Source organism: Mastigoproctus giganteus, chromosome 5 (assembly GCF_048544385.1).
Source record: "Mastigoproctus giganteus isolate SK-2022 chromosome 5, ASM4854438v1, whole genome shotgun sequence".
NCBI classification, from domain to species: Eukaryota; Metazoa; Arthropoda; class Arachnida; order Uropygi; family Thelyphonidae; genus Mastigoproctus; species Mastigoproctus giganteus.
In genome coordinates this window covers 86,983,658-87,007,975 of record NC_143579.1, presented here as the reverse complement: position 1 = coordinate 87,007,975, position 24,318 = coordinate 86,983,658, and the positions used below count along the sequence as shown (strand labels likewise).

General features: G+C 36.9%; 1 protein-coding gene across 1 annotated transcript in view; it reads right to left on the bottom strand.

Annotated features, from left to right (window-relative positions):
* Positions 1 to 24,318, bottom strand: part of LOC150085543 (uncharacterized) — a 419,624-nt gene that overhangs the window by 179,747 nt on the left and 215,559 nt on the right. Inside the window, exon 8 of the mRNA XM_090374596.1 lies at positions 442 to 611. Within this exon, the coding sequence (XP_090230722.1) occupies positions 442 to 611 (170 nt within the window). The remainder of the gene's footprint in view (positions 1 to 441; positions 612 to 24,318) is intronic.

The window sequence follows — 24,318 nt, the reverse complement described above, 5'->3', positions numbered from 1 at the left end:
TAAGAAACAAGGTACATGATGTGGAGGTCATGTTAATGAGAAAACCAGAAACTGGACTGACTTCTGAACTTTGCCCTCTTTTTTTTTTTTTTTTGCAGAAGCCCCCCCCCCCCCCTCTGCAAAAAAAAAAAAGGTAATTAAGGTTAACTGGAAAACAAATGCAAAAAGAAATGAAAGTAATTCTACTTCATTAAGAAGCTAAATGACATAACTGCATGTAATAAAAAGAAGTATAGCACTGGAGTTACATAATTTAAAAAACTGAAATCAACTTCATTCTTTAAGTCGCCCCCACCCCCCTCAGTTCATGACATATCTGTTGTCCCCTTGCTCTCAAAATTGGTATATTCTGGCCTTAAAAATAAATGCTAACATCAACAACTACGAAGTAAGCACTAAGATTAAATCATATTTCTAACAGTCTAAGGAAGAGATAGTTACCATCTTTTAATCGTTGCATTGGCTCTCTCAGTTTTCCTCCCTCCTGATCAAGTCTTAGTTTTTTAGCCCGCTTTAAAAGTGTTTCCTTTGTACAAGGCAAGTGAGAAGCTAGATGAGAATAAACCATTGATCTTGAAGTACAGGAGAGTTCTCGTGATTTTAATTCAACCCTAAAATTTAAAACAGTTTTTTCACTTGAAGAATAAATTCAAGATTATTAAATAACAGGCAACCTTCGTTTAGTTCTCTTAACTGTCTTTTGAAAACAAGTAAAAAAACTTTAAACAAATTTTACTTTAATTCTTATGGAAAAATATAATTTTTCCATAAGAATTAAAGTAAATAAATTTACTTTAATGCTGCTCTCCACTATGTACTAGTAAATCACTTAATGAATTGGATACATACATGTATATGTTAACTTTTAACTTTAAATAATGCATTGTAAATTTTAAAAAACAATCCATAAATGATACATACAGGTATATACAGGGAGTCTCAAAAATATTGGTACAAACGTTTAGGGAAGGTAGGTAACATCTAAAGGAATGTGAATCGCAGAGGAACCCATAACCGGAAATGTCACGGGAAAGTAGCAGCAGAGGCACAAGAAGCAGAAATGACACAAGACAGTAATTAGGGACAAACATTTATTTGACATAATATTAACACTGGAGTACGAGATGGATGCATTTCATAATGTTACAACAGATGCTCGAAGTTCCACCATGAGATGTGATGCATGCGTGACACTGACTCAGCATGGATTGGCGGACACGATCGAACACATCTAGAGTTTCTTTGAAAGTAGCAGCAGTGCAGACTAGTCTCAACCATGAGATCATTTCCATCTCCACAGGCGATTCATATATGATAGGTTTGAGGGCCCCCCACAGAAAGAAATCGAGGTTCGATAAATCAGGTGAGCATGGGGGCCAGGCAATGGGTCCAGCACGGCCAATCCATCGACGACCAAAACGCCTGTTCAAATGGTCACGAGCACACCTTCCATAATGGGGAGGTGCCCCGTCATGTCGAAACCAAATGTTGTCTCTCACATTTGCTGGAACATCGTCCAGTAACCCTGGTAGAACTTTTTCAAGAAAGATCCGATATTTAGGAAAGTTCATGCGGGATGGTAACAGGTATGGGTCAGCTAAGCAGTCACGTGCCCACACATTTATTGTGAAGCGATGTTGTGCCACATGGGGGCATTCACCGTGTGGGTTGTCGTGAGCCCACACATGAGCATTGTGCTGATTGAATAAAGCCTTCCCGAGTGAAATAAGCCTCATCCGTGAACAAAACATAGGCTGGAAAATTCAAATCTTCAACACTTTCTTAGAGAAACCACTGTGCAAAAGCCACACGTGCAGGATGATCTGGGGGGAGGGGGCAGTAACTGAACCCTTTGGAGATGAAAGGGGTGTAAGGAATCGTCGTGCCAGACACGCTGTACACTGCAACAAGACACTCCTAAGGCAGAGGCAACGGCACGTGTGCTGGTAGTAGGATTATTCTGGACGGCATTCAACACACTTTTTTCCATGGCGGGAGTTTGCGTTGAATGTGGTCTGCTCGCACTACTCCTGTTACCTCCAAATGACCCATAGTCGCACAAATTTTGATGCACACGCGCAAACAAATGGTGGTCCGGTACATGTTTCGCGAACGACTTACGGTGACGTTTCCGGTTATGGGTTCCTATGCGATTCACATTCCTTTAGATGTTGCCTACCTCCCCTAAACATTTGTACCAATATTTTTGAGACACCCTGTATATCAAGTTCCCAAGAATTTTACATTAAAAGCTTTCTAGGATTACATGTACAGTATGGGACAGGGTTAAAGAGATTTATGACTGTTAATACAATTTCAATACGAATAAAGACACTCGAAAAACTTTATAAATACAAAAATGCATTGCTCATTGTTGAAATTACCCCATCTAGAAAACAATGGATAGATTTCGTTGGAAGTTTGTAAGCATAATTGTAACTTCTTGAAAGTTTGTATAGCAATTAGGACATCAAGCTAATTGGCACAGTAAAATGTTCAACAATGTGTCCGTTACTGCTCTGAGGTAGGAATCTGAAGATGCTATAAAAATGTGTATAGACTTACACAACTAACAAAACACTAAATAGATGTCCACCTAAAACTCTGCAATACCTTTAGCAAGTATAAGTGAGATGGTTTGTACAGCTAATGGACTGTGAAAAAGTCGGCTCACTGGGTTGTCAGAAACTGGCCAGTCAACACAGAAAATTACCATTCATATAGGTCATGATGCCCGAATAGATAGGTTGTAAACAACTGGTTCTTAACGAGGGGCATATATTCAGGGTGTGCTAGGTGCGCAGAGCACACCCACAAAATCACAATGTTGCCAATATTATATTTTTGCATTATTTTTTCTGTTAAAGGCTCCCCTAATTGTTTGCTGGCTTAGCATGATTACTAAAATTAAATCAAATATACAGTGTTTCATGAAGAGAAGTTTCAGAATGTAAACAACATATCACATTTGCATTAACAGCCCGGATGTGCAGTCAAAAATACGGACACCTTTGAACCCTCTAAACAAACGTACAGATGGCTCAGCAGGTCAAATTCTTAGCCTTCCAGTGGTTTTAAACTATCCAGAAGACATGACAGCGTGCACGCTGAGACAACAGCAACCGGCAGTAGTTAGTGATTGTGATTGGCTATGGAGTGAAGCAATCCAATTCGACGTTGACACTTGTCAAGAGTTGCTATTTTGGTTTTCTAAGTTTTGTTTGTTTTGCGTGTGTAAAGTGTGGACCGACTTGTTTATGACACCAATTTAGATGAGTTTTTAATACACATTTATATTTATATTTAAATATATATTTATAATTTTTTTAGATTTAATTTATAGCTTTTTTGCTCATATTTACAATGGGAAACAGTGCTGACAATGTACTGAATGCTCTGTTTTCTACCAGAGCTTTTTCAGATTGTATGAACATAGTTGAAAAAGGTAAACCTTGTCCTCCTCTTCCAAATTCACTATGCAAGCACAAAGATGCAAAAACTGAGTATATGAGACATTTTTCTGTTTCACAATGCGATACAGTAGAATGGTTAACTGGATGTGAAGTGCTGTCAAGACTTTTTTGTTGACCTTGTTTATTATTCTCCAAAGAGAAATGTGTTTGGAATAAGGTTTTTTTTTTTTTTTTATGAAAACCCCAAAGACGAGATGGTAAGCGAACCTATAGTACCAATACCATGCATTGGTTGGAGCTTGAGAAGACAAAAGAAGATATTTGTTGACATTAAATTTGAACTTCTGTAAAATGTAATTTTTAGGAAATAAGTATGAAGGAAGGTTTTTACAGAAAATGGCAGTTGAATGAATAAACGAGGAAGATGAAAAGTTGGTACTGTGAGTTTGAAGTTGGACAGCAAATGGATGTTGGCTGGTGGTGGCACGCGTTCAGACTGTTTTGAAAGAGAGAGAGAGAGAGAGAGAGTGGGAATTATAGAAGCCAATTCAGAAGAACAGTGCCTATGGAAATATCGGTAGAAAAAGCATGCAACATAAACAGTACAGAGTGGAGAGACTCTGTTAGAGATGTGAGTTAACCTAACTGCTCTCTTCTGAATGGAATCTACGAGTCTGAGAGGGAGGTTTTGGGGGCACCGCCCCAAATGTGGAAATAATATTCCATGGTAGGGCAGCTTTGTGATTTGTACAGAGTGAACAGCTGTTTGGAAGATAAGTTTTTTAGACAGAGGAAGCAATATTTGTAATGTGCTTGTGCCAAGAGAGATTAGAAGTCAGGGTAATCCACAAAAGAGATATATCGTCTTGCCTAGAAATCGAAGTGTCACCAAAGATAAGCATAGGAGCAGAAGAATCCTTTTTGGGAGATATAAGACAGGACTGAGTTTTAGAAGGATTGAAATCAACTAAGTTGTCTTTGCCCCACTGGAGAATTATCTGGATATCGTCATTTAAGAAATTGGTAACGGATACTAGAGAAGTTGAAGCTGATTGAGCATGGCAATGTTTCTGAAACTGGAAAGTGGAATGCAATTTGCTATCATCAGCAAAACTATGGATAGGATTTCCAGTCAATGGAAGCAGGTCATTAATATACAAGAGGAAAAGGGTGGGGGGAAAGGACTGAACCTTGGGGGACACCAGCATTAGTGGAAACGTTAGAAGACAGAGAGCCATCTACCATCATCCTCAGTGAGTGATCAGAGAGAAAACTGGATAACCAATTACAAAAAACAGTTGGCAAACCATAAGATAGAAGCTTGTTTAGAAGACCTTTATGCCAAACATGATCAAAAGCGTTTGAGATGTCAACAGCAACTGCTTGTGTTTCAATAAACTTTTCCACTGAATTTGTCCATAAATGGCTAATATAAGCCAAAATATCACCGGATTGAAAGTGACGGAATCCATATTGGCGATTGTTGATCAGATGGAAGGTTTCTACATAGTTTAAGAGTTGACGGTTAATTCATTTCTCCGTTACTTTAAAAAGAGTAGAAGTAATTGCAATGAGACGATAATTGGATGGGAGAGTTTTGTCACCCTTTTTAGGAACTGGCTGGATATGAGAAAATTTCCAAGCGGTAAGCAGGCGCATACGTTTTGAGAATCAGTGAAGAAACACCATCAGGACCTGGAGCGTTCTTAGCATCAAGGTTGTCAAAATCCTTTAGACCACAGGAGGCATTGAAGGGAGTGTGTTGGGAATGGTGGGAGGTGTTTTACCATCATTAATACACGAGTTGGAAGAACAATAGAACCATCTCGTTTTGACAGAGGTGGGAGCAGAGATGGGCAAAAGTTGCAGCCAATAACTTTGGCAAGAGACCAGAATGCTCGGCTACCATTAGGGCAAGAAACAAGTTTTCTACTCTTAGCCTGTTCAAAATCTAGTTTGGACTGATTAATAACTGCTTTAAAATTGTTGCGAGCTTTAGTGTAGGCAGAAAATGAAACTGAAGAATTGTAAAACAGGCTAATTACAATATGCAACATTCCCTTCTTGAACAGCCTTAGCACATTTATTGGAAACCAAGGTTGAAATAAAGGACGAGATTCTTAAAGTGGAGTGGGGAATAAAAGATTCCATTCCTACCAGAATAATTTCACTGACACAATCTGAACAAATGTTGACATCAGAAGTTTTGAAACAGTAATCTGACCAAGAAAAAGAAGAAAAGAAATCTTGCATGTCATCCCAATTTGAATTCTTGTAATGCCAAAGAACACGAGGTTGGGAATAGCCATGAGATTAAGATAGAACCCAAATGGATTAACACTAATGAAATCAACTTCGTCCTCACCAACAGAAGATATATCGTGAATGATGTTACCGTCCTGAACAAGGTAAATGTAAATGGTGAAATGATCACAGAATCTCAGATGCACACTTGATATAGATGTAAGAAAAGAGAGGGAAAAACTGACTTGAGTAAATAATACAAAGGTCTTTGAAATGACAGAAGAGTAGAAAAGATAGTATGTACTGTTACTTAAGAAAAAGTTTGAGCTTCTGCAGACTGTTCAGGACCACGATATTCACCAGGAATACTATAACTGTCTGAAAGTGATAAAGCCCAAGGAATCTATAGGTAAAAAGAAATCCAAAGAAGAAAAAATTAGTCAAGAAACACTTGTCATTATGAGCCGAAGATGACAAATGAAGAGCAAGATAAACCCTGAAGAGGATAAAATTGAGTATACTGAGTTATGCAAAGCCAATAGAAAGAGACTCAGAGGACATAAGAAGATTTAACACAAGTAGAACAAGCAGAGGACTTAAAACAGCAGTAATACAGAAAGACAAATGATACTGAAGCTGAAGAATGGCAATGATGTACTTATAAATAGCAGAGAACGCATCATTCAAATAGCAGAAGACTACTATAGATAATTATGTACGGAGCGAGTGAATGATGTAAGCAGTAGGGAAGAGGGTTCACAAATTAGTAACACTTAGAACATACCTGATATCCTTCCTGATGAGGTAGAACATGCTTTGAAGAAAATGAAGAATCAGAAAGCCCCGGGGAAAGATGAAGTCACTGTAGAGTTGTTAAAATTGGGAGAAAGAGATATGATACAGAAACTGGCAAGATTCTTCACAAAATGCATGACACCTACCTAAGGAGTGGGATAATGCAATCATAGTTTTGCTGCTAAGAAAGGAGATAAATTAGAAATTATAGACCAATTAGCTTGTTATCCCACATCTACACATCTACAAGTTGTTCACAAAAGTCACTAATAATAGATTAGAAAGAATACTTGATGAGAATCAACTGAAAGAACAAGCTGGCTTTAGGACAGGATTCTCAACTATGGATCACCTTCACGTAATATCACAACTAATGGAGAAAGCAAATGAATATAAAACACCATTGTGTCTGGCATTTATGAATTTTGAAAAGGCATTTGACTCCATACAGCATAAGGCAATGTTTCGGGCACTGGAAAGACAAGGCATAGATACCTCATATATTATGATTTTGAAGAAAATATATGAGAACGCTACCCCCTATATTAGACTAGACAAAGACAGTAGCAAATTTAAATTTGAGAAAGGAGTTCGACAAGGAGACACAATATCTCCGAAGTTGTTTACCGCTGCCATTGAGGAAGCTTTCAGAAGATTAGACTGGATGCAGAAAGGAGTAAATGTGAATGGAGAGTACCTAAACCATTTACGATTTGCAGATGACATTGTGGTCATAAGCCACAATCCCAAAGAATTAGAGGAAAATCTTAATCAGTTATGCAGAGTTAGTAAGGATTTTGGACTAAAGATGAATATGGCTAAAACAAAAGTAATGATGAACAAGTATGCCACAGAAAGTGATATAATGATTGAAGGAGCAGTAATTGAAAAGGTGGTGTCATATACTTATCTGGGACAAGTTATTAGCTGTAATAATGATAAATGGCTGGAAGTCAAGAGAAGAATAAAATTTTGGATGGATAGCATTCAGCGAATATAGTCACATACTGAGGAGCAATACCCCAATTTGTCTGAGACGTAAAATAATGAACCAATGTATACTTTCCACCATGACTTATGAAAGTGAAACTTGGGCACTCATCAAAAGAATGGAAGAGAAGCTGAGAACTACACGGCAAAGAATGGAACGAATTATATTAAGAATCAGATTGTTAGATAAGAAGAGAAAACATGGATTACGCAAAAAACTCAAGTAAAGGACTTTCTTATCAAAACTAAAGAACTAAAATGGTCTTGGGCAGCACACATAGCTCGAAGACATGATGACAGATGTACTAAGAAAATAACAGTATGGTACCCAAGGAGCTAGAAGAAGACCTGGAAGACAACTACAGAGATGGACAGATGAAATTCACAAGTTCGTGGGTAGTAAGTGGATGCCAATTGCACAAAACAGAAGGAAATGGAAAGTTGCTGGAGAGGCCTTCATCCTGCAGTGGATTGAAAATGGCTGATAATGAGGTAAAGGCTCCACTAGAAAAGGAACAATCACCAAGTTGTGATCTGAGGTGGCTAAAGGACCACTCAATTCGACTGTGTACAAAGGGTTGTCTGTGAGAAAAAATTCAAGTGTGTTGGCTGTATGATTAGGATTGTCCAGTATTCTGGTAGGTAAATGAACAATCTGTGAGAGGTTATTATTAACTGCAAAAGCCTCAGCATCTCAACCAGCTGGGTTACCTAGAAAACTGAAGCCAGCTGGAGTTGTGAATATTAAAGTACAGGTATTCTGATCTTAATCATTTAGTTGCAGCAGTGCAAAAACATGAGTGCTGCCAACCACATGTTCAATCATTTTTAAATCTTAAGATGTTTGGAAAACAAAGAATTGACAATCTCATTGATAGTCAAAGAAAAATTAAAATTAGCCGTCATAATGAACAAGTAAAGAAAAATAGAGACAGTTTAAAAAAGATTAATTGATGCTGTATCATATCTGGTTAAGCAAGAGCTTCCGTTGAGAGGTCATGATGAGTCTGAAAGATTCAGCTAATTGAGGGAATTATACAGAATTTTTAAATGTGCTCTGTGAGTATGAGCCTCTTTTAGACAGTCATTTAAAGGCATCGACTGTATTTCGAGGAAATTCTTCCACAGTACAAAATTATATCATTAACTTTACATCTGATTTGGTTAAAGATGCTATAAAGAAAGAAATTTCTTCTTCTACATTTGTGACCATTCTTCTGGATGAAACTTTATGTCATGTCAAAATAGCAGCTATCAACTGTTTTGTTTTGTCCATAATGGGCAAACATACGATATGTTCATCGGATTTACAGATGTGATGATAGAACGTCTAGTGTTCTTTCTAAACATGTTGTTAACAGAGTTCAGGAATTTAATATTAATGACAAGTTGGTCGGCAAATTTATAATGGTGCCTGTGTCATGAGTGGGCATATTAATGGGTTGTAGAGTAAAGTTATCGAGGCCTATACTTTAGTAATATTTCTGCATTGCTACGCCCACATTTTGAACTTATTTCTGAAGCAGAGCCTCTTGAATATCAAGAAATGTAGATGTTTTTCCAAACTATCAGTGGATTGGCAGCATATTTTTCTAAATCATCGAAAAGAGTAAATGCTTTTCAAGGTTTTGTTGCTAAAAATTACCCTCCGTCGCACCAACCAGATGGCACTTTACTTGCCATTTAACAAACACAGTAAAACGTCATAGAATTCAACTTATTGAACACATTGTGGAGAATTCTGGGGAATGGGACATGGATGCTGTAATTAAAGCTCGTGGATTTTTGTATTTCTTTCAAGATTTTCAATTCTGTTGCCAGAATTTTTTTCTGTTCTGTTTGGCTGGACTGATGACTTGAATAATATACTGCAAACTTCATCCTGTGACATATTATACTGTTGTGAAAAGGTGCAAGATACTATGAAACAGCTCAGGAATGTCAAGGAACATGGATTTGATAATATTTGGGTTTCTGCAAAGGAAAAAGACGAGAGGATCTGAAGAGTGTGTGCCTTCGATTATACCAGGGAACAGTCTACTGCATGTGCCTAGAGATGGAAGGAAGATACTCTTCACTTTCAAAACTTGAATTTTTTCAACTCCTTTGTAGTGAATGATATGATCAGTATGCAAACACTTTTCCTGGTGGTATTCTGAAAAATTAAAGGATTTCTATGGATCAGTTTTTGATGACGTTCGCTTGAAAAATGAACTAAAAGTACTCTTTTCTTTTGATGAATTTGCGAGGAAACCAGTGCATCACCTATTAAAATTCATGAAAGTAAATCAGCTTCAGGTTGCATTGAAGGTAATTAATAAATTAGCGGAACTTATCATGACGGTTCCGAGTTCTACTGCTAAGTCGAGCATTCTTTTTCGGCTATGAAGAGAATACATACATGTTATAGAGGAACACAAATGCAAGAAAGATTATGCGGCCTAACTTTACTTACCAATGAAAAGACATTGTTGGTGGAACTGAAGAAAATACCTTCATTTTATGATGATGTGCTAACACAATTCCTAAGGCAAAACAAGAGATTGGAACTAGTGTATAAATAAGTAAGATGCGGTTTTTAAGCCTTTCCTTGATTCAATCGGGAAAAATAATATTTTCCCAAGCGATTACTTTTTCAGATTTCTGTGCATATTATATATAGTTGTATTTAAAAGTCATAACAAAATACAAATAATTTGTGCCTCTCTCTCTCTCTCCAGTATTTGCCAATGATATTTTAATCTTTTCACCACAGTGTAAACCCTCAGTGCTTCACATGTAAACAGAATGTGTGATGCATAAACATTGTTAATCAAAATTATTCTACAATTAATTGCAATGGACCAATTAAGAAGAGAGGTGCTGCGCTATGCACTATTAAAACTTTCACACATCAATAAAAATGCAATCGTATGTTCAAATTATCACGTGAATTTTGTAGCATGGGTTGCATAAAACTTCCTCCACCTCACACCCAACCTAAATGATCACGCGACGCCACTGTTCTTAACCTATGGCAAAATGAGTTGCCATGCCTTTTAGGGTGGATAGCTATGATCCTCATTAATAAATTAAAATTTCTCCCTATACAAATGCATTCTTCCCTGTATCAGGGAACATGGTATGTTCCCTGATACAGGATTCAGTCCATCACACTTGGTGTGATGGACTGAAATGCACTGATTTGACGGCATTAACTAAACCTTGAATGAATAACAGGCTGTGAGTTCGACTCTCAGTGAATATGCAAGTTTTCTACTAAAAAAACTTTTATTTTGTAAACCTACTACCAATTAATAATCACTTTTTAATATTTTTTTTATTGTTTTCTATAGTGCAAAATTTCCTAAGCATCAGTTATATTTTAATAACGATAACATAATTTGTAGATAACAGTGAACTAATTAAGGGAAATAGATTATTAACTCAAAACTGAACCATGGATTGCACAGCTGACTCCCAGACTTAATCTAGGGCCCAAATGAAATAAACAGTGAAATAGTTGTTGCTAACCAGTGTTAGCAATAGCGTCATTGATACAGCCATGATGTTACCTGCACATATCAACCGGGCTCTGGTGGTTGATATGTGCAGAAGAATGTCAAGAATGGGAGAACTGACAGAGCTGCCAACTTTGGGCTAGTAATTATGGAGAGCAGAACCACCACTCTTTGTTTCAATATTATGTCTTGAAGTCAACAGGCCATCGATAATAACCAGAGGTGAACAGATATTGTAACTGCTGACTCCCCATACCACGAGTCTTGTTGGCATGGTATGTTCCCTGATACAAGCCACACCACCCTGTTTTTAGCTTGTTTCCAAAAGTTCATATGGCACCACTAGATCCCAAGCTAGTAGATAAAAATAAAATCATTTATGTGAAAAAAAAAAATTTTTAATAGAAACTAACTATTATAGCTATAACTGAAAGAGATTGAAATTGTAATATTTCTCTAATTACTGGTTAAAAAAAAAATACAACATATTCACAAATTCCTTATCACTAATTATTATTATTAATAGTAATCAGAGTAGTTTATATCAACCATATTAGTAATAGTGGCAAATGATGCAAGAAAGCAAACTTATAAAGCATCAGCAAAAAAAAAAAAAAAAATCCCTCATCACTTCTCCATCCTTTCCAATCATTTGTCTAGTTTTCCCTTGAATTTATTCAAGCTATCCACTTTAAAAAGTGGTTAGCTTGAATATATATGCAATAATTATGACAGCTTCCCTGGACTCCGGAGATGTGCAAATGTATTCCCAATTCACAATTGGGGGGGTAAAAGAGTGACACAATTATATTATTTGTGTCACAGTGAAACCATAATTATAATAATGGTTTCACTGGTTAAAGAGGTGATATTGAATCACCTAGACAAGAGAGCAGTAATAGTTCAGACACAGCATGGGTTTGTTAAGGGGAAGGCTTGCCTGACCAATTTGATTAGTTACTATGATGTGGTCATAAAGGAACTGGATGCAAAGAATAATTTTGATATTGTATACTTGGATTTCAGTAACACTCTTGATACTGTTGCACATGGAAGACAGCTGTACAAATTGGAGCAGTATGGCATTAAGGTCAAGTTGCTGGTATGCATAAATGGGTGGTTGAGTGGGATGGGAGAAGACAGAGAGCAGTATTCAACTGACACTGTTCTTTGTGGACTAATGTTATTAGTGGAGTTCCTCATGTTTCAGTGTTGGGCCCTTTTGTTGTTTTGTGTATTTATTAATGATATCGATGAAGGTATATCAAGCTTAATGTCCAAGTTTGCAGATGATACAAAGGTTGGCAGGGTTGTTAATGACAATAAAGACAGTGTGCTACTGCAACAGGATCTAGAAAAGTTAGGTAGATGGGCTGAGAAGTAGCAACTAAAGTTTAACACTGACAAATGCAAAGTACTCCATATGGGTAGCAGTAACCGCAGAGTAATATATCAACTTTTACCCCCAATCCTTTTCACTCTCTACACTGAGGGTGGTAGATAGTGAAAAGGACCTGGGGGTAACTGTGCAGTCAGATATGAAGTTTTCTCAGCAGTGCAGACATTCTGCAACAGTAGCTCATGGTGTCTTGTGAATGATATACAGGAATTTTTCTAGCAGGGATAAGGAGGTGATTATCCCCTTCTATAATGCAATGGTCAGGCCACACCTCGAGTACTGTATACAAGTCTGGAGGCCTCATTTTAGGAAGGATGCATACAGAGAAGGGCAACAAGATTAGTGAATGTAACAAAGGGTTGCTCTTACGAAGAAAGGCTTAAGTTTTGAAAATTAGTGTCTGGAGACTAGACACCTGCAAGCAAAGTTTCCAGCATCCCCCTCCCCCCATACTTCTCCTTCCCATGCACAGTACTAAGTACTATAGGTTTTGATACCTTTCATAAAAAAAAAAAAAAAGGTGATCTGATTGAAGTGCATAAGGTTGACAGCTTAAATAAATCCAAGGCAGAACTAGACAAACATTAGAAGTAAATGGATGGGTGAAATTGGGAAGGTTTTTTTTTTTTTTTTTCTTTTTTGGGTGATGATCTATAAGCTTGCTTTCTTGCATCATTTGCCTCTACTAATACTAATGCTAAAAAGATGGTTCTAACAATCATCCACCCACTAACTAAAGGCAAACATCAGCACAATTATCCTGCAGCAATCTTTCCTCATGAATTTATATCCCTTGTGTGTATCCTGAAGAAGAGGAAGAATGCCATCAGTGCTGCACTGACTCAATCTGTCCAAAGCCTTTAAACAGCAAACAGGTGCCTAGTGTGCAGACACTGCAATTTGCAGAACTGAAGCCTTTCTTGGTAACACCACTCTTTTGTTCCCTTCACCAATCTAACAGCCCTTCTCTGCACCCGTTCCAGCAGATCTACATCTTCCCTAAAGAGGCCACCAAACCTACATGCAGTAGTCAAGAAGTGGCCTAACCAATGCTTTGTAGAGTGGGATAATCACATCTTTATCCCTGCTAGCAAAGTCCCTGTATATCACTAATAAAACTCCAGGGCAGACTGTGTCCATTGCTCAGAGAACCTCATATCTGAATGTACAATTATCCAAAGATGTTTTTCATTTTCCACTGCCCTGAGTGTATTACCACACAGTTGGTTCATTAATCTGGGATTACTGCTACCTATGTGTAGCAACTTGCACTTCTCAATGTTAAACTTCAATTGCCATTTTTCAGGCCATCTGCCTAATTTTTTTAGATCTTGTTGCAGTAGCTTACTCTCATTTAATCACCCTGCCAACCTTAGTATCATCTGCAAACTTTGATATTAGGCCTGATATACGTTCATCAATACCATTAATAAATGTAGAAAACAATAATGGGCCCAGCACTGAACCCTGGTAGACTCCACTAAAAACCTTACTCCATGAAGAGCAGTATCCATTAAAAACCACTTTCTGTTTCCTCCCACTCAGTCATCCCTTTATTCAAAGCAGTAACTCTGCTCCAATTTGTAAAGCAGTCATGTGCAATAGTATCAAAAACTTTCCTGAAATCCAAGTACATGATATCAAAATTATTTTTTGCAAACAATTCCTTTGTTACTGAATCATAGTACCCAATCAGATAGGTCAGACAAGATCTTCCCATAAAAAACCCATACTGTGATGCAGGTACCATCTAGACAGGAATGCAGTATAACTACATTCCTGTCTAGATGGTCTGCATTACTTCTTTAACCAGAGACTCCATTATTTCTACTGGAACAGAAGTTAAGAAAACAAGTCTGCAATTACTCTTCACCTTGTGATTCCCCTTTGTAAACTAAAGATAGATATGCACATTTCCAGTTCACAGGGACATATCCTGAATCCAAATATGCTCTCTTAATTGTGGCTAAGAATTTGCTTACTCCTTTGCTGCTCCCTTAATATAACTGGATAGTTCCCATCCACCCCAGGTGCCTTTTTTTATGTTAAACTTCGATAATTTCCCTTTCACTTTCCTCTCAGTTATCACAAAATCATTTAGCTCCCTGTTAGATTTTTATTTTCTGCGATTCCCTTTCCTAAAAGACTCCTAAGGCATCAATGTACATGCAAAATACCTAATCCGTTTGTCAGCAATTGAGCAGGATTGTCAATAGCAAAACCATCGATATCAAGTGACCAATGTGATTTAACCTTTCTATCTACTGTTAAAATATGTAAAGAAGTCTCTGCTGTTTTTCTTTGCCAGAGACTTGTCAAAATTTGCCTTACCTTACTTAACAGACATTTTTCACCTGCAGATTTGTAATGCATAAAGAATCATTGCTGATAATCAGATCAAGAATATTGCATTCTCTTGTTGCCTCTCTAATGTGCTGTTGTAGAAAACAATCATCCAATAAATCCACAAAATTTTTCCTGGTATGCTAATGACTAACCCACAAGTTCCAATCAATATCTGGAAAGTTAAAATCCAACATTCTAAGACATTCTGATTTACTCACTCACCCTATTTCTCTGTATAACTGTTTGCTATACTTATCACAGTAAACAGGCCTATAACACACTCCTTTAATTTTTGTTTTCCCAGTGCTTATGCTAACACATCCCATACCAGAGTAACTCAATATTGCACTGACCACCCATGTCAGCTGGATGCACTGTCTTATGTTTAATATGCTTCTTAACTAAGAGTATAACCACACCTGTCCTGTCTGTACACACTGTACTCCCTATGTTGTGGGGTGTACAGTGTGTAGGTACAGTGGGAAATGAGTCCACTGAACCTACAAAAAAAAAAAAAAAGTATGTGCCGTCCTATTCAGGATACTGTAATGAGTGGGATAATGTGTTAAAATGGGGAATAAATGAGAATGTCTTCTAAATGTTAACTGTTATGACCTAAAAATGTATATTAAAAAAATAAATAAGATTTGGTATTTTTGCAGGTTAAGGTTTATAAATATGAGTGAATGTCAGGCCACCTGTGTTGACTAGCTGATAACCCAATGAATATCGCAATTAGTAAATATACACATATATAGCTGAAATCTGTTATAACGAGATGCTCAGGGATCAAAGAATCACATCAAAGTAGGATTGCATTAGAAAATTCTAGCTGTTTTTCGGAATTCAAACCATGCATACTATCAATTTTGCTTGATAATTGCAATACTACATTTAAGAAAAATCATGTAGCTGACTCCATTTTATGGAGACACCTTGCCACCATGTTGCAGGTGTGGCTGAAGAACGGAGTGATTGTCCTGTTGAATTCTGAGATTGGCTGATTACTGTGAATGTGTAATTTGTCTTTGAAATTGTTTGAATGGATGCAAATTCACTTCTGATTTTAGTGGCAATGTGAAATTATCATTTGCTTTCTTTCGTCATGTTGTTTAGTGCTCAGACGTCAGCGCTACACAACACTAAAGCAGTGAGTGAGAGGTGTCTTCACCTGCCAATCACTGCCTTCTTCCTCTTTTGTTTGCCAAGTATGGGGGCACCTCCATAAACTGGAGTTTTACCAGGCATTTTTTAACTGTAAAACTGAAAGGTAATTTACCTTTTCTGTTTCAAGAAATTTAAGTTCAGTTTGCAAAACCAGTGAGTGCCTCCACGATACAAGTCAACAAGTAAAGTTACAAGCCGTTTATTATTGTTCTTACAGAACTCAGAGGATAATGCGTATTGTGGATTCAGGTTAAAATGAAAATATCGCCACGTGTTCACAAGGAAATCTAAAATGTCGATCTTCAGTGACTAAAAACATGCTTCAACTGGCGAAAAATGCGACAAGCCATGCTTTCATCACAGTATCAGCAGAATTGCATTCTAATGGGTATCACTGTATATAATAATAAAAATAAAAAAAATGTGATGTCCTGGTAGCTGTAATATTTAGGTGGCACCTGTGTCCTTTTTGTTTATATAATGAATGCAAGATGGTAAATGTGTGTGAGTGTTATTACATGTCCAACCTAACCTTTTCGCCTGGTAAACTCTATCATCATAAATGTTTCCCTGTTCTTAACAGTATCGCCCCCCCCCTGCGGAGGCTAGGGTCTTCACACAGAAGTGCCCCTCTACCCTTTTAGCTTCCCATTTCCAGGAAAGTTTTCCTACCATCTTTATCTTCATCTATTCCTTCCCTCCTTATCTGTCTCCTGCACTCCTTTTTTCACTTTCCAGAGGTGTTGTGGTGGTGTTCCCCCCCCCCTCCTTTCTTTTCACAGGGTTTGTCCCTATCAGAGACCTTTCTATTTACAATTACACCAAGACTGCCTCCTCGGGGCAGTAGATGGACACATAGGGGCACCTTGCCTTTTTTTTTTGATTTGGTAGTTGTTGGCGCATCGGCTTCTGTGGCCATATTGCACCTCCCAAGGTTTTTGCAGTACTTTGATCCAAGCCCGAGGTGGGAATCGAACCCGCGACCTTTGGGTTGCCGGGGGGCACCTTGCAGCTAATGGTCAGAGGAATGACAGAGCAATACAACCCAATGCTATATTACGCAGACCAACACTAAAACTCACTCTCTTTGGCCTTTACAGAGTTTGTACTGCAGCCCAGAATATACAAATACAATACACTATGTACTCCCTATATTCAAATTCTGAATCCATATGTTTAAGTCTCCAATATCCCTACAATGTCTTAATTTGATGACTAAATCAGTGTTTCAAATTCATCAAATTTATCTACTATACTCCTAGCATTAGTGCACATGCAACTATACCTGCACCTGTTGTCACGCTTAATTATTATCCTAACACATCCCATACATTTACTTGTTCCATGATGACCCACAGCAGGGCTTGAAATCTGCCAATCTACTGCACAACATAATTGTGAAATTACCACCACTAATGATTCAGTAGCAGTAATTTCATCACTGATAATTCAGTACATTTTAGAAATTACATCATTATTATAATATCTTTTGTAAAAGTATATTTCACCAAGTCAAAATTTTTAAAATAATCACCATTATTGGTAACTGTGCTATATGCATCTATATATTTGCTGAGAAAAAATCAGCCCACTAGTGTGCAAAATCAGCTAATATGGCAGAAATAGTTAATGGAAATACATAACAAATATTAAAATTTATTCCTATTTTGGACATACAGTTGTACTAGTATATAAGAACTCCCTGACTTACGTAAGGGTTGTGTTCCATGGAACGCTGCGCAAGTCGCAATTTCCCCCATGTCTGTGCAGCACTCGCGACTGTGCTCGCTGAATTGACTGAATCAAAAGAGAAATGTTCGATGAACATGTGAATAGAATTATTTATTGTATTCATTCAATTTTTTATCTCATGTGCAGGAAAAATTACAAAAGTGTGCAATTTCAAAAAATTTCAAAGTTATAAAATTACAAAAAAAAAGGAGACAGGCATAACGTTAGTATGTTTTATCTCTCGAGCATCGTTGCCAGAATCAACATCTTCAGCTGATAAGTATGCTGCTGCAGAGGTTGAGGGCTGTGGAAATTTAGAAGGGGGGTCGGCTGCTCAATCTTATGAAAGAACATATTAATGGATGACTGGATGGTGGCTTTTTCATTTCATCGCAGATTTCTTTGTAGCAAGCAAGCATATCATTCATCCCTCTGTTAACTTTTAAAAATCATTCATTATCAACATCCATCATCTCAAACCTCACCATTGCTAATGCAATTTCACAAAATGCCTTTGCCATCTCTCTAATGATGAAGTGTCTCAGATCCTCATCTACTTCATCTTGAGCTTCACCAACATTTTCTTCTTTCACTATCATGCCTGCAAGTCAATAAGTTCTTCGCTAGATAATTCCTTCTCTTCTTCCTCTATTAACTCCACCACGTCTTTGGCATCAATCTCCAACTGAAGTAGCTCTGCAACCTTTACGATCTTATCTGTAACCTCTTCATATGATTCGGCTTTTTCAAACCCTTCGAAGCCTTTTACGTGCCGTGGGCATATTTTTTCCCATGCGCCATTTAAACAACTTTTAGTAATTTCCACCCGGTCGTGACCTCCAGAAATGTGTTTTAGAAAAATATCACAAAGGCGTTCAAAATTGATTCTTATAATGGAACATATGGTAACGATGAAAGGGTAGTGCAATTTCCATTATAAATATGACCTTTTAGATTGAGAGAAATAGCTTAGTAATATAGTGAAATTTTCAACTTCCAAGGACTTGGAACAAATTAAAAAAAAAAAAAAAAAAAACTGTGTTATTGGGTTCACGTTACGATATTTTCAGAATACCTCCATTTATTCCACTGGATGCAAAATACGTTTCCACGATTTTTTTAAGTTTGCACCTGCCGGCAAAAACTGTAAAGTCAAATTTCCATAAGTCGGGGAGTTCCTGTATATAATATTTACATAATTATTGGCTGAGAAATAAATTTAATGGGATATACAAATGAATGCCGGCATTATAAGTTTTCAATCTCTGGAGTCCAAATTACTGTTTCATGCAATAATAAATAAACTAACTATCCATTATGCATTTTTTTTTTTTTTTTTTTTAATAATCATTATAATTACAAATATGATATTTCAGCATTACAGCATCAATATAATAGAATCTGCACTGTATATATACACCAGAAATTTTTACTCTGATATCAGTTTTAGAACCCTTTGTGTGTGTGGATTTGTAATTTGCATATAGAGTAGAGATAGTAGAATGTAGCTGTCAGATTCCCTTGGGAGATGTTTCATCCAATGTTGAAGGCTTAAGATCACATTTTAGCAGAGCTGCTTTCCACAATGGTGGAGGGGATTACAACACTGCAAAATTCAAGGTCCAGGTTTATGAGGGTATCTTTAAGTATGCTGAAAGGTTGATTGACATGGGAACAGCCTTAGTAGTTATTCTGTCACAATGATTCAAATCTTCTGAACCATGTTAAGTGGCTTATGTTATTTAATTTTATTTTGCATGCATACTACAGTATTAATTATTTCTTCCTAATAGAGGTGGTTTGTGTTTTTTTTTTTTTTTTTTTTTTTTTGGCATATAAGCTGAGTATTCGAGTTGTTCAGTATGCCCCTAAACCAAGATAGCTAACACTATGATATATGGGATCCAGCCAACAAAGAGAACTTGGCCTTACACTGGAGTACCGCTTTCAAGTCTTGATCTTATTAATACTCCATGCAAATAAAGTACAGTGTAGGATTAGCTCTAAATTTTGTTGATGAAACAACTTGCATATTTAATTTTCATGCAGCCAATTCTTAACTGATATGTTCCAGTTAATTTTTTGGCAAATATAACACTAAGGTAACATATGCTTGAGAGGTGTTATTTGTCCACTTAATTTCAATTCTGAAATAGGAAACAAACTCTGAGTTTTCTATAAAAGTGTATGCAAATAGTTTTCTTTGTAGATCCACTGGTCGTTGCCAATATATTTACTCTATTATTGGCACCTTGTAATTGTCTATCAACTGTATGCATATTTGAGATTTATAAGGAATACTGAAATCTTTAATAAACAAAGCTGAGTCTACTGTGACTGGGGATCTATCTGCTATTGTAATTATTTCGATTGCAAAAAGGGTGACAGTATTTCCTTGGTACTAGGTTTTTGTTAATAAAATATTCACATGAATCCAACATGGTTTGGGTTAATAGGTTCTGGAAAGTTCAGTACCTTAGAAAGTTCTCAATGAAATGAATAAGTGTACACATAAATCATAATTATATAGATCTCTGAGAATTCCTTAGTGCCAGGGTGTTGTATGCCTTTTCAATATCAAAAAGAGCAATGACAACTTGGCATTCAGATCTCAGGGAGGCCTTTCCTATGCTGTTCTCCATTTTTACTAGTATATCTAGCAATGCTTTTCCTTACTCCACATTGAGCTGTATGTAAAATATAATTCTCTTCTAAATACCATGTCAGCTTCTTGTTATTCATTCTTTCCAGAATTTTACCAAGGCAGCTAATTAGTGCTACTGGTCAATAACGGTTTCAATTCCTGGGGTCTTTGCCCAAGTTTTGGGAATGACAATACTGCAGTGTGCCACTGGTGTGAGAATGCAATAGCCAAATATAGATAATTTTATTGTATAATAGTAATATCACATATAAGAACTTTACACTTAACTATTTTATTAGGATTGGCAATATGGTGAAAAAAAAGCAAGGCATATAAGCACAAACCAAAAAAAAAAAAAAAAATTTTTTTGTTGATGCTTTTTTTGTATAATACTAAGGTAACATATGATTGAGAGGTGTTACTTGTCCACTTAATTTCGTTTCTGAATTAGGACAAACTGCGTTTTCTATAAAAAAAAATTGAAAAATTTAATTAGAAGGGATGGGCAAGAGATTTTTTTTTTTGGCTGATGTTTTATTGGTTTACTTTATTGCATCATTTGCCACTAATAATACTAATATATGCTTTCAGTTTCATTTTTTGAAGGAGGCATATATAGGATTTGGATGCTGCATTTTGGCAATGCAGCAGCAACCAAAGACCTGCCAAGCCAAAAATGTTTGCAAACATTTCTGTAGCTTAGCAATTCTTTGCCTTCCCATCACATTATTGGGAGGGTACCTCTGATATCAGCCATTCAATTCTCTTATTCTATTGCAATCTTTTGAACACTTAATTGATTTATTGGTGGTATACAAGGTGTGTTCAGCAGGTTCAGGGACTGGACTAATATTTGGGAAATTATAGTACTCACAGACTATATGAATAAATCTCTTTCAAAGTAGCCTCCTTAAAACACTAACACTACTTCCAACACTTCCACAACTCCTGACAGGTTTCCTTTGGAAGTAATAATAGTTCCTGTGTCATGTTCTGAATAATATTCTCAATCACAAATCTGTGATCTTTAAATGGAGCTTTAAGCCATGGACAGGGAAGGAATTACAGGGAACAAAATCCTGTGAGTGCGGCAGATGGTTGTCCACAATGGAGTGCTTTGCAAGAAATTCTTGAATAGAACGCAGTGTGTGTAAGAGAATTGTTGCAATGCAAGCATAATGATGCATCAATTCATGAGGCCTACTTTCCTGGCCACTTTCTGCAAAGAACATCATGCAATTGCTGCAGAACTATTTTGTAGTATTCCTGGTTCACCGTTTGACTATGTGGAACAAATTAATAATTTGTTCCACATAGCATTTTCTTCAAAAGCTGTCTAAATGCTCCAGAATCAAAATATGCAATAAGCATGATTTTCACATTTCATCGAGGTAGTCTTACTTTTTTATGCCTTCGAGAAGACAGTCTTCCACTGAGAGGACAGGGCCTTCGTTTCCAAGTCATAGCCATACATCAATGATCCGTCACTAGTAATGATGGAAGGTGTAAAGTGTGTATCAGCAGAAGCGCGTTGATGAAGTTCCTCACACGTGAGGAGAACTCTTTGATCATTAGGTGAGGATGTGAAACACAAATTTGGCTAAAACATCATTCCTAACTCCTGTACTAAATTAGGTGATATGTTTCATAATAATAAATATCAATTTTGCTAGCAACTTTGAAAGTAGTTAAACATTGATCACAACTGCTCAGATCATGAACATCAGTAACTGAATCACTGTTTCTTAAAGATGAAGGGCAACCAATTTTAAAGGGCGACTTGGTTGCCCTTCAATATTTAGAGGGCCACTTATCCATCTTTTGATGGATAAGTGGCCCTCTAAATTTTGAAAACCACTAAAAAGCTTTCAAATGACATGAATCATTTTCTTCAAAAGCTGTCTAAATTCGTGGATTTCTGTCATACTTTTTCCTAATTTAAAACAAAATTTAATGTACATTTTCTGCTCAGTACAATCACTCATTTCAAAATGTGACAAAACATACAAAATACCTTTCCAATGGTACAAATTCAGACTGACTGCATATAAACAGCCTATTCATGCATTACTGTGTTAAGATCAGTCACTGAACATTTAACAAGTCAACAATATTATAATTTCAAGATACAAATTCAGTTCCTATGCTTTTTTGATTGCACCTCATATACTGAACCTTGGACTCCCCTCTGCTGGAGCATTTGATATACCATGCTTTTTTATGAATCACTGTTATACCATGCCCTTTTATAATGGATAAGGTTTTGTGAAGTAGGACTCCTATGAAACCACATTCCAAGCATTGTTCTGTTCCTTTCTTGGCTGAATGAAATTCTTCATTCCACCACACTTTTGGACGAATTGGCAGTTTTGTGGATTTTTGATATTTGCTTGACAGGATTGCAAGATCCATTGGAATTCCGATAGTTTCACTTGTGTGTGTGTGTGTGTGTGTGTGTGTGTGTGTGTGTGTGTGTGTGTGTGTGTGTGTGTTTGAAATTGCAGGTAGAATTATTTTCTTTGCCTTTCTAGGTGTTACTTTACATTACATTCGATTTTGAATTTTTGTGCCAATTTTCCATTTTTCAACAGTTGAATTCTCTAGAGTAGGGCGATTTCTTTTTACAGCATTCAGGTTACACTCAATGTTCATAACTGTAATAATCTTTGGATCCACACTTGAAAGTGGGGATTCAAAAATTTGGGAATGCCCAAATTTTTGATATCTGAAACACAGTGAGTGAGTATGGTCTTGTGTATATGCTAGAGCAGATTAAATACCCAGCTTCAGCATTAATGAGGAGTGGTGTGTTCAAGAGTAATAACTGTTCATGTGAGGGTAACTTTTCACTGATATTCTTTTCAATATTGGGACATACTGTTCCTTTTTTTTTTTTTTTTTTTTATGTAAACCCCAAACCCGAGAGGTGTTAGAATCTATAGTACTTAGTACTGTGCTTGGGTTGGAGGTTGAGAAGACGAAAGAAGATATTTGTTGACTTTGGACTTGAACTTCTGTAGACTATAATTTTCAGGAAATACGTATGAAGGAAGGTTGCTCCAGAAAACAGCAGTTGAATGAATAAACGAGGAAGATGAAAAGTTGGATCTGTGAGTTTGAAGTTGGACAGTAAATGGATGTTTGCTGTTCACAGCACATGTTCAGACTGTTTTGAAAGAAAGAGTAGGAATTATAGAAGCTAATTCAGAAGAACAGTGCCCATGGAAGAATCTGTAGAAGAGGCATGCAGCAGAAACAGTACGTCTCTGAGACAGCAATTGCAGAGACTCTGTTAGAGATGAGTCATTAATTAACCTAACTGCCCTCTTCTGAACGGAATCAAAAAGCCTGAGAGAGGTTTTGGGGGCACCACCCCAGATGTGGGAACAATATTCCATGGCAGGGCAGATTTGCGATTTATACAGAGTAAGCAGCTGTTTGGAAGAAAAGTAACGCCGCGAGCGAAAGAGAAAATCAAGTTTTTCAGATGCAGAGGAAGCAATATTTGTAATGTGCTTGTGCCAAGAGAGATTAGAAATCAGGGCAATCCCCAAAAGAGATATATCATTTTGCCTATAAATCGGAGTGTCACTAAAGATAAGCATAGGAGCAGAAGAATCCTTTTTTGCGAGATATAAGACAAGATTGAGTTTTAGAAGGGTTGAAATCAACTAAGTTGTCTTTGCCCCACTGGAGAATTACCTGAAGATCAGCAGTTAAGGAATTGGAGGCAGATTTTCGAAAAGTTGAAGCTGATTGAGCAGGACAAGGTTACTCAAAATGGAAAGTGGAATGCAATGTGCTATCATCAGCAAAACTATGGATAGGATTTCCAGTAAATGGAAAAGGTCATTAATATACAAGAGGAAAAGAGTGGGGGAAAGAACTGAACCTTGGGGGACACCGGCATTAGTGGAGAAGTTAGAAGACAGAGAGCCATCTACCATCACCCTCAGTGAGCGATCAGAGAGAAAACAGGATAACCAATTACTAAAAACAGTTGGCAAACCATAAGATGGAAGCTTGTTTAGAAGACCTTTATGCCAAACACGATTGAAAGCCTTTGAGATGTCAAGAGCAACTACTTGT